Source organism: Solea senegalensis, linkage group LG14 (assembly GCF_019176455.1).
Source record: "Solea senegalensis isolate Sse05_10M linkage group LG14, IFAPA_SoseM_1, whole genome shotgun sequence".
Lineage (NCBI taxonomy): Eukaryota > Metazoa > Chordata > Actinopteri > Pleuronectiformes > Soleidae > Solea > Solea senegalensis.
The window spans coordinates 924,418-936,840 of NC_058034.1; the positions used below are offsets into that span (position 1 = coordinate 924,418).

Consider the following 12,423-nt stretch of genomic DNA (forward strand, 5'->3'; position numbering starts at 1 on the left):
TGGCAGAGCAAATTTTAACTGTGGTTTTATGAAGTGTAGTTAACACTGGAGAGATTTTTGTAGAGGTGGAAATTACATGGGACATTACATTTAACTACTTTGTTTTCAGCGGGGTCTTCGTGTAGGTTCCACAATGGTGGAGCCCTTCCAAGTTAATACTTGTCCAATCACTTAAATCTCATATTGAAATCAGCACTATCCATTAAATTTTATGGTAAGTTTGAGGCAAAGCAGCAAGGAAAGAGACAGAGAGAAAAAGAGGAGCAGAGACATTGACAGACAGAGGGACAGGAGGTCAAACATCATGTCAACACATGCAGCATCTTCAAATCTGGTTGTGCATTTTGTCCTTTTCTAGGTCTTCCAGTAACAATAGCTCACGCTGGACTGGTGCCTTTCCTTTTCTCCTTCCTCTTTGGCTTTTTAGTCCAGGTGAGTGATAACCGTCATGAACTGTGATAAACGCACTACACTTTATTTATATACATAACGGGAGCCTCATGAATTCAAAACATTTAAAAACATTTAAACTTGGCAAGTCTGGTTGCCTTTTTGCCTTTAACTCTAAAGAGCTCCCCCTACAGTTTTGGAGTAAATATTTTTACCTCTGCAAACACTCGTCCACTGTCCACTGCTTTATCCTCACTGTTGTAAAAACTCACCACTGACACTCTCCCCCCTTCACCTCTCCTGGCCGTGTGTGTGTGTGCGTGGCAGCGGCGTGTGTGTGTGTGTGTGTGTGTACTGATCTTGTAAGGCTGTTTTTTCCCCTAAGAGACAGTGGAGACAGTCTCCAGTCTCCCTGCAACAAGCCGTTTAACCATCGCAATCACTCTGAAACTTAAGTTCACTTGACACAGACCAGTATCAGAAGCCATTCAACCTCTTCTGTCCTAGCACTTACCTTACCCCCTCCCCTGCACTTGGATCCACTTCTACACTCTCACCCTCTGTCAGACGAAATCCACTAGATAGGAACAGAGTGGACTGTGTAGCTTGTTGTTCTTCTGTAAGTCGCTTTGGATAAAAACGTCTGCTAAATGCTTAAATGAAAATGTAGAAAAAGTGAAGTATCTGAAAGGTCCAGTGTATAATCGCTGGTGGTAGAATATATAATGGTTTGCACTACTAACTGTAACTGCTGCTTTTTATTTGTATTTTTTTAAATAAAAGCACACTTTCTCTTCTCTGTTGTGCAGGCCCTGCTCATCTACCTGTTTGTGGAACTTCTTCAGAAGTGTCTGGTGGTGCAGCTGGAGTCTCTGAAGGTAAGCTCAACAAACAATGTCTGTGTTTTTCCATTTCAGTTTCCCACTGGTAAAAACTGACACAGACGACAGCAGAAGCAACTGGTTCTGTTCCTCTGTGATAATTCGTTTAACCTTAGTTTAATAACTGAGAGAACTATAATAACATCATGTAACCGTGAACTGCTTGTATTCAACAAGTTTTCTTGGTGCAAGGTTACGTGCCGTCTCCTCATGGCTCTCGTTCATTTAAGGCTCCACTGTGGAACATGTATCTCCCCCATGGACTTTTCATGAAATAATAAAAACACCTATGACCTGCTTCTTCTCTCTCCATGGCTTTTTTTTTTTTTACTACAGTTACGTGTTGTACATGTATCTGTCTTTAGTGTTACTTGGCACTGAGTTGTGCTGGAGGAGGCACGTACTCACGGGCGAAAAAAATATACATAACTAAGTCACAGGTTCCACAATTATATCATATCATAATAAAACAAGTTTTAAGATGTGGAATAAAAAAAATTAAACCACTCTTGTCATGCCAAAATTACTTTTATTTTGAAAGTCACATACCGCCGGCATCAACAAAGAGCACTCACTGCATGGCTCTCTTGCAACAAATAGTGAAGCAGTACAGTGTGTGTGAGTGTGTGAGTGTGTGTGTGTGTGTGTGAGGCGTTCTTCATTCATTATGCGTCTTGAATGAAGAAACCACAAACAAACACTTCATATATGTGAGTTATTTCTGTATGTTTTTTTCTTAAGATTTAAGATGTTGCACCATAAATACATTTTCATTGTAAGCTATACATTATTCCATGTCAACAAATGCTTTTATTTTGAAATTCTGTTAAATATCATCACACTTGTTTTTGCTTGGAAACCAAAATCACTCAAAGCTGCTTTATTCCTTCCATTTGAGCTGCCGTCGTCCTATTGCACTCCCAGGTTTCTTTTTTACAATCCACTTTTGAAACATCTGTGTTTCTTGGTGTTTTCAGCCGTAACGCTGCCACATGAAGCCGCCTCACTTTACTCGTGCAGTGTACTTCTGCTTGTTAGTTGGGATGTAACATGTGTCCAACAGTGCAGAGAGGAAGTGTTGCCACAAACATGATGAGCGTTGTGTGAAGTCATTTCATATCCGTTCATATTTAAGTCATGTGCTGTCAGTCATGTGTCCCACACACATACACATGTTTGTCTGTATGTCGTTTGTAGACGGATGTAGCGGAGTGTATTGGGATGGACCGGGTGAGCGTCCACGATGTGTCTCTCACAGAGGACGAAGACGAGGGTGAAAATGCGGAAGCAGGTATGAAACCTTTTAACACACACTTACAGGCGTTCACTCACAACTGTATCATTTCACCATGAAATAACCAGACGGTGAGTTTACGGCTGCAAGGGATTTGATTCATAATCCGTTACAGTAACAGTAAAATGACCTTTTATTGCCTGTTTCTTCAGTGTCCTGTGAAATCAAGACAGACAGTGTTTACAAGGTGACTCACACTTTCCTGTTTCCAGCATAACTTTTACCCTTTATTACCCTTTATTCTAACGCTTTGTATGTTATTCTAATGTATTTGTTGCGTCTATCTGCTGTGATGTAGTCTTGAGACAGAATAAAGCCAGTCAGTGACACTAGAGGTCATTTGACACAATGCAAACTTGGCATACACTTTTTTTATCAGGTGAGAATCAACGTTTTTGTCAATTTCTGCTGCGCACAGATGACATACAGAGGAAAAGTGAAAAAATAGAATATTAGAAGAAAAACATTGAACAATATAAAACAATGGAGAAATAGTGTGTACATTACCTTTTGCAATATCCAATCCAAATGTATTTTTGATAGCACTGTGCATCACATAAATACATAAAACCGACAGGATATAAAGCACTGTAAACTACAAAAGCAATATAAAAATAATAAAAATGTAATATAAAACCAATAAAACACACAATACAAGAGCAGTCAAAACTCTTACACACAGTCAGGAGAAGAAGTGGGTTTTTAGTCGAGATTTAAACACTCGTCTCTGGGCTCGTTCCACAATTCTGGGGGCAACTACAGCAAAGGCTCCGTCACCCCGGTGTTTTTTCTGTGGACCTGAGGTAAGATGGAGCAAGGCCATTTAAGGCTTTGTGAGTAAAAAGCAGGATTTTAAAATGTATTCTGAAATAAATTGGAAGTCAGTGCAGGTGTAATATGCTCACACTTGCATCAGCAGATTTGCAGCAGCTTCAGGAGGCCTGTGAGCCGGGCAATGCAGTGGTCAAGGCGAGAGATGACCAGAGCCTGTACCAGGACTTGAGTTTTCTTATATTGAATAGTGCAAAGCGATGTGTCCGGGCGACAGAAGCAACGTTATCTGGAAAGGTCAACTGGTCATCAATCATGACACCCAAGCTTCTTGCCATCTTAGAGATAGGGAATCAATATTAATGCTATTAGTATCTCGTACATCCACACCTTAAAAATCCTTGTGTGTGTGTGTGTGTGTGTGTGTGTAGACTAACATTAATTGTGAGAGCGAATGGTCGTCTGTCTCTGTGTGTGAGCTGAAAGTTCCTCTCGCTCCCACTGTGGAGGATAAAACGGTACACAATGAATGGACAAATAAATATCTGCAAAATCACAATGGCTCTAAGTATTCCATGTATGACTCACCCTCAGTCTACGTGGTCATACAGGAGGTAAAATAGTTTTATTGAAGAATAACCGCGTACAGTGACGGTGTTCATATAAAGGTCAAGGAGGTAATCAGTATGTAACACGGAGTTTGACCTTCTCTATCTTTGAAACGTATTATGTAGTTAATGGTTCATTCACACCCCGATGCATTAAGAATCTCTGGGAAGATAAAGTGGACTTTTACAGGATTTCCCTGAACTCAACACACTGTGTCTCTGTGGGCTCAGTGCGTCTGAGAATAATCCTGCTGCTTTAACTTAACTTTGATCCTTTTCCCCGTGACAAGATAATTACCGACTTTCTAAACTTTTTTTTCTCTTTCTCTTTAACTAAGTTGACTTTGCTCAAGTGTAGCCTACAGTGAAATTAAGCAATTTATGCTGAAACCTTCACAAAAGGTTTAAGAATTGCTTAATAATCCCATGCACCAGTGGCTTCTCAGACCTCCTCTCCTAAGCTGCTCGGCCAACCCACTGACAGGAAACATTATCATGTATAATGGCTAATTTGTTGACTATGTAACTTGCCATATCTCATTTTCACTAATGTATGTGGTTTAGCAGTGTGGATGAGCGGGCGGGTTACTCACACAGTCTAAAGGTTCTGGTACTGATCTCCAGCAGCTCAGCTAGTTCATTCAGTGATGGAGCTGAGAAATGAAGAGAAGCAACTTCACAAATGGAGAAATATTTAGTGACATTGTGAGTAAAGTAAACACTAACACCATCCATCGATGGATGGATGTTCACTCCTTAATTTTGGGGGAACTACGTAGAGACCAGACTTCCACTTTAATGTGATGGTTATACTGTTAATGTCACGGCCATCTTGGACTCATTGAAATATCTGAAATTCCTGCTCCTCCCTCCTACTTGAGCCCATGACATTGTTTATCAGGGCGGCAAGCTCACCCATCTTTATGAGATTGTTGAACAAATGCCTTTAGCAACAGCTTATTTTGAGCAAATGATCCAAAATGCCCCAGAAACACGTTTCACAGAGGCAAAGGGTTCAGGGTCTGAAGGGTCTGAAGGTGGACTGACCTGGGAGCAGGTCAGTCCACCATGAATGATCTTTTGGCTTGTGAACTTCCATTTGAAGTCTGGAGTTTTGCTTTTTGTCGACTGCCGTCAGAGATCACATTTGATGAGAGGGTGGAGTTGGGGGAGAAGCGATGGGTGGATCTTGACCATTAATTGCTTTTCGTATATATGGTGGCTGTAGTCTTCTGTCTGGTGTATATTGCTGCTACTTACCCACACTCACACCATAGCTCCACCCTAAAGCATTCTCTGCTTAGTCATCTATTTGACTCTAAAAGGGACCATAAGTTACGAAATGGACGTAAGGCTGTGTTGGAGAAGCCCTAAAACTAGTGACTGAGACTATAAACTCCTCAGGAAAATGTTAACTGACATTATAAATCAGTTCAGAAGTAGGCTGTAGTCTTTTCCATAGACTTTCAGTACATACCAACCAGGGGATTTGTGCCCTTTTGCGAATACAGGTGTCAGCGTCTAACTCTTAGTTACTTGCATATTATACTTGTTCAATGTTTGCTGTTACTTGTACTTATGTTGGCCAAATATTCGAAGGTGATACTGAACTTTTCATAAACTCCTGAAACCTTCTTCCACCTTCAGCTTCAATTGAAAGTTTTTGAAAATCGCACTAAATAGACGTGGGTCATTAAATCAGTCATTTCTAGTGGTGTTGTTGACACTCTACGCTGCCTCTCCACCGTTGACACGGGTTTCCATGCAGAACAACGAGAGAGTCACGTTAAGCAACAGACAGCAAATTATAAGATCTCTGGCTCACCAAAGAATATGACAAAGACTGGTTTGCCCAAGATCCCAAAGACAATCCTTGACCAGATGCAGAACGTGCTGCTAATGATTAAAAGTGGACGTGCTTACTAGTTGCCCTCCGATCCCTTGCCCTAAAGCTGTGTCAGCACATTCAGTCCTTGAATTTGAGGAAAAGGGTCCTGAAAAGTTCTTGAAAAGTCCTTAAATTTGATGTCAACCAAGATGTGGGAACCCAGAAACTTTCTCTTATTTACAGGTCTTGTCCATAAAATATGTGAAATATATGTATTTAGTTTTTGTCCACCATCGTACCTGAGCCATAAAAATAAGTGGTCTTAAAATCCAACACAAACACCTGGAACCATAAAATCTCCATGTGCAAGCTGTGCAGATGTTGGTGTTGAGGAACGACACCTTGTTTTATTTAAACGACAGCGCCGGCACAGATGGTGACGGTGCTCTTACATGATGAACTTCTGCATTACTATTCATTTAACATGCCCATTTTGACTATAATGTTTAATAATGTAAAGTCTATCACAATCACTTACGTCAACGTTATTACATCATCAACAGTCGACACCTTTAGAAAGGTCTGCGTCTGTCCTCTCAGCGCTGTCATGGCCGTAGGTGAACTGTCATGGACATCAGTGGAATGTCAGGGTGATGCTCAACCGTCATGGAACGGTCACAGTCGTCGACATCATCAGTCAACGGCTGTGATGTAGGTGCACTCAAACTCTTCAAAGTGGGTCATTTCCCAGATACATTCATACTGTGAAGAAGAATAAGGTGCACACTCGAGGTAAATGTTTGTCTTCATTAGAAGTACAAATGTACTCTATACAGTAAGTACATTAAAGCGAGTGATTATATGGTGTATACAGGCCTACATACAAACACACAAGGGGGTCCTCAGGGGTTAAGACTGAGACAACATCATGGGCGCAAGTTCGACTCCACTCCTGGCTGATTGTACTCAATTCCATTGTAAGTCGCTTTGGATAAAAGCATCTGCTGAATGACATGTAATGTAAACTAAATTAATGGCAGTGCAGAACTTATTCAATTATTGCTTACTAACTCTATTGAAAATACGGAACAACTCTACTATATAATGAATACTACTACAGTAAGGGTGTGGGGTAATCAATGCAGAGAAGTATTATTGCATGGCAATAGCATTATGTGATTTTTCAATATCGCAGTCGTATCATGACTTAAATATGGTGGTAATATCATATTGTGGCGTGTCTGGCGATTCCCACACTATACTATACTGTACTATAATATACTGTACTGTACTGTACTATACTATACTGCACTGTACTATAATATACTGTATTATACTATAATATACTGTACTATATTATACTATAATATACTGTACTGTACTGTACTATACTATACTGCACTGTACTATAATATACTGTATTATACTATAATATACTGTACTATATTATACTATACTGCTCTGTACTAAAATATACTGTACATAACATAATATACTATACTGCACTATACTGTACTATACTATATTATACTGCACTAGACTGTACTGTACCGCACTGTAGTATGGTGTACTGTGCTGTACTATACTACAGTGTAGTGTGGTCTGCTGTAGTGAGTACTGTCAGTCACTGCTGAAGGATACTTTGTGTTGTGTACATGAACTGTCAGAATCATTGATGGTCGTTGATGAACATGTTCAGTGATAAACCGTCATGGCTGTCTGCAGACATTAATGATGTTAATGGTCGATAGTGAAGTTACAGGGTCATCGATGGCTGTTGATGACTCGTCTGTCTGTCTGTCTGTCTGTCTGTGTGTCTGTCTGTGTGCTTCTCGCAGATACTGGTTTGCTGCAAGTGAATACTGTGCCTCTGCACAACCAGGAGGACGTCTTACAGCCCAACCTTCATCTGATCGGCCGTCTCTTCCTCTCACGACCCATGAGCCACGCCTTCAACTGCGTCTTGCTCTTCCAGTTGTAAGTTACCATCGCGATTATCGGACTATTATTCAGGCTAGCCCAGCCAACATGACCGAACCTATAATTTAATATACTGTTAATATTGTATACTTTATGCCATTTCAAATATTTGGGGCCACACCTTTCTGCACACATCGTCTTTGAACTCTTGTATCTCTTACATAGAAGAAAGACACTCACAAGACTCATAGTAATGTTGGCGTATCTTCGTCAATATTGAAAAATAATAATAATAATATGTCTATATTAAACAGGAATTTTCACCAGATTATTGGAAAAGCTTTGTTCTGAAATAATTCATCATTCTAGAATGTTTGCAGAAACCAATTTTGTTCTGTGCATGTATGAAGTGTGACTACTTCCTGTTCCCACTAATAACAGTTGTGGAGAAACTAAAACTTAAAAGCTAACTTTAAAACGTGCATTTTTATTTCACAAGATACGACTACTATTTTTATTGTACTCTGCTTAAAGCAAAGATAATGCAAAAACGTGAAAGAATAACCACATAAACAAAAGATATTATAAAGACATCTCTTCAATAAGAATAACTACGAAAACAAAATGTTAAATACAAACATGTCTTTTATTTTCCTTAGAAACACTTGGCTACTAAGAAGGTGATACATTGTTTGATTAAAAATCCCTGAACCTGCCATGAATTGTTTTGACAGGAAGTAGTAGTAGTAGTAGTAGTAGTAGTAGTAGTACTTGACGTTATAGCAGACAAAGAACGTAAGGAAGTTGAATCGAGCAGGGATATCGTTGCAGCCTGTGATCAACCTCATGTACTTTGAACAATGTAAACAATGACATCGTCTCAGTGTTCTCTCTCCACTGAATGAGTGTAAAAACTGTCCTTGAGCTTCAAACTTTAAATCATCGGCTTGTGCTGCACAGTCGGTTACAAGCTCGAGCCAAATCCGGATAAAATATGATCGACCCTGCGGCGTCTGCAGTTTTCAGTCACTGTCTCTGTCTCTGTCCTTAATTCAAATGTGACACAGAGTGAATGAAACTAAACCTCTATGGCTGTTTTATGAGGAAATGTTCTCAGTGACTACACAGAAAACACTATGCTTATACATCAACAACAACAACAACAACAACAACAAAAAAGCTGCTTCTCTGCTAGAAAACTAAAGCGAGGTGTGATTTTCCTTAATGGGGACCTGCGTTTGGTTTCTATTTCCTGTCAATTTCACCACCGGCTCCAAACTAATGGTCACTCAGAAAGAGCAATGGTGTGGAAAAGTCATTTTATAAGCCTTTATTTATTGTTTTTTTGAGAAAAACATTGATGCATCGTCCAAACACATGGTTTTTTTGTTTGGTCAGAACCAACTGAGGCCACCGGGGGCAGTGTCTCGTCTGTGGGGATTCTGTGTGGTTTTGTATTGTTTTTTTGTGTAACACCTGCAGCACTGACAGGATCATGTGTCTATTTGTGTGTTTATTGTGGCGTGTGTGTGTCCTCGTGGGCACGCGGGGGAGAGGGGGGTTCAGCCACGGTGGCGGTGGAAGGTCTTGTTATCAGTGCGTGAGCAGCTCTGTAACGGCTGACCAATCGATAACTCCCTCATTGTGTTCAAGGAGGCTTAGTGGTCGATCAATGCCGAGGCCTGACCGCACACACATGCACACGCACACGCACACACACACACTGAACATGACCTGTATTTTTTAACCTTGATGGCTCTTGGTCTTTATGTACTCACCTACATGTTTGAGATATTGTACAACAGACATAATGTCCAAACACACACTTCATTGACTTGTGTTTGGGAAGTGACCAAAGTAGGAATTTGTTTTATTCTAATGCTGTAGAACATTTTAGGTGCTGGAGAAGGTACAACACAGCCATGTTTCCATCGACATGACATATTTTGACTTAGCTGGAAATTAGCAGAAATATGGCAGGAATAGGACCAAAAAACTAGAGCCAACACAGTTTTCTCATTGGAGACATTAAACGTCAGAAGGCTATAGGAACACAGTTGAGTGTAAGAGGCGACAATACAGGCAACAGTGAAGCTTCTTCTTCCTCCACTACTTCCAAACATTAGACGCTTGATGCAGATGTATACAAGTTGGAATTTCAGTATGACGTCATAGAAGTGAAGTAAACTTGCAAATTGAAACCTAAACTTTTGTGAGGAATAATCTTCCTCCGACTTTGGCATCACAGTCTCTCAAATCTTTGCATCTTTGGAAAGTTCAAAATAAAAGAAACATTTGGCATGGACCGCTGTAGATGAGTATGAAACGTCCTAAACTAGTTGGCATCTCCTTTTTTTTTTGAAGACTTGAAAGAGAGGCGATTTTAAGAGTGTGGGAGTAGCTCGGCTCCTGAACAGCACTCGGCTGCTGCTGAAACTACAAATGAATTCACACTCTCAACAACCAGCTGTTGAGAGATTAGAGAGGCTTAAACTTACAGGGAGCAGAGCAGATGTTGAGCGCCTTCTCGTCATTCTCCGCGGATTGAAGCCTTTGCTAAAAACACACCATTTTCTGATGTTCAGTAACATCCTTCATGGAGGCACAGTGTTTTTACAAAACTGCCTTGATTTTGTGATGCTCACAGTTCACATGGTCCAAACATTTGCTCGAAGAAGTTCCTGAAGGCAACTTTAGTTTTGAGCAACGATGAGTGAGACGCTGTGAGCGAGGCACTTTTCTGCAAACGAGAAATTCTAATTTAAAATAAGAAAAATTGAAATCACTTTGCTGTTTATCGCCTCAAGCACCAGTGGTGATGCAACATCATGAGCTTGTTCAACTCTTGACTTTATCTCAGAGTGAAGTAACTTTGACAGCAGATAACAACAGCCATCAACTCTGCCGTACCAATTTGTGCATGCCTGTGTATCTGTCTTGTACATGACGATTTATACTCTTTTATTGTCTGCTGCTGTACACGGACATTTTTTCACCTTATCGTTCTCTACTCTATTCTTTCTTTCTTCAGCATTTCTATTGGAATCAGCTACGTCTTAGCTGGCAGTGAGGCCTTTGCTGCTCTTTTTAACATCAGGTGAGTCACGTATGTTTTATCAAACGCCTTTTGATAAAAAGAATAATAATTGTTCTTTTTTTGTTATTAAAATATCTGAAAATGACAACAGTAATGTGATATATTGTTTATTATTATGTACTAAGCATGTTTCCAATGCTCTTTAAACTATAGAAATCAATAATTCTGTTAGTGGTCACAGTTAGTGTCATCCTCTTTAGTGTCTCTGCTGTAATATTATATGTCGTACTCTGGGGCCAACCCCATTGAAACCTCAGAGTGAGGAGGAATTATTAAGGATTATGATTGAGAGCACCGTTGTCTTTGCAGCAAACAGACTGGGGTCACTCGACCTGGTCACATGGAGTTTGCATGTTCTCTCCCTGTGTGCATGGGTTTTCTCCAGCTTCCAAAAACATGCAGAGGTTCATTGGATCGTTGCGTGTTGGAGTGTGGGAGTGAATGGTTGTTTGTACCTGGTGACCTGTCCACTGTGTACCCCACCTTTCGCCCTATATCAGCTGGGATTGGCACCTGCGGCCCCGTGACCCTCATGTGGAGGATAAAGCAGTATACGATAAATGATTGAGACACCCCTAGTGGCATAAATCACACACTGTAAATCCATGGCAATTATTCATATGATTTTTAAATGCATGCATCATTTAATAATTTAATTTAACGCGGTTAACGCAAGTTTGTTTACGTCTGGTGTGCGCTGACCTCAGACATGAAAGTCGGACATGAAAGTCTGCAGTCGGTCAGAGAGGAGAGACTGAGAAAGTAGCTGAAGGTTATTGTTGGGCAGAAGGTTTCATTTTAAGAAGCTGAGTGACAGTTGCGATCCTTTGCCTTGACTGTGGGATTCCTCCGCATCGCCAACGAGTGGAAAGTAAGTGGCAAACTATAGTGTCACAGCACTACAGGCACCGATAGTGTCTGTAATGCTGCCCGGAGACTTTCATTTGGACACCTACGCTGTGGCTGACTGTGCTTCTCTCTCTGTCGAGCCTTTAATTTAAGATGACCTGGTTGGCACTTGATTTCACAATGTGAGATTAATTAGTACATGTTTTAATCTACTGGCGGTCCTAAAATATATTGCTATCAGTTATTGGCTCAAGCACTCCAGATATAGCCATATCGGATATTTATATAAAAAGTCCAATAACGTGCATCCCTACTTAGAAGTACTTCTACTTCAAACATTGACTTTGAGTTTGGCCAAAATATTGATGCACTGAACGCTTGTCACAGCAAAGTCGATAACACAAACAGACTTCAACTGAAAATTGTTAACGCCTTCAAATCTTTTTTTGTCTTCCTGTGATTCCCACCTTCAGTCACATTTGGTCGGAAACTCTTGAGGATTACGTGACGTAAACAGTCGTTCTGTATATATCTAAAGACTAAAAAGTGAAATTGAACAGTGTGTTATTATCACAGTTTATCACACACACACACACACACACACACACACTGCTGTTTGCCTCTCTGCAGCCTATAATTACCTTTATCAGTTAACAGGACTAATTTACTTTGTCATGGCTCAGTAAATACGTAACCCTGATAATATTATCCACAGTCTGTGGGTCGGTCCGCCTCAGCTCCACGCCCGGGCGCTTCATGATCGGCTCGCTCGCTGTTAGGGGAGA

General features: G+C 40.5%; 1 protein-coding gene across 1 annotated transcript in view; it reads left to right on the plus strand.

The window, feature by feature from the left end:
- si:ch211-51h4.2 overlaps window positions 1–12,423 on the plus strand; it is a 56,900-nt gene that overhangs the window by 5,546 nt on the left and 38,931 nt on the right. The window contains exons 4-8 of the mRNA XM_044043415.1: window positions 359–432; window positions 1,200–1,268; window positions 2,469–2,562; window positions 7,611–7,749; window positions 10,724–10,789. Coding sequence (XP_043899350.1) covers window positions 359–432; window positions 1,200–1,268; window positions 2,469–2,562; window positions 7,611–7,749; window positions 10,724–10,789 — 442 coding nt within the window. The remainder of the gene's footprint in view (window positions 1–358; window positions 433–1,199; window positions 1,269–2,468; window positions 2,563–7,610; window positions 7,750–10,723; window positions 10,790–12,423) is intronic.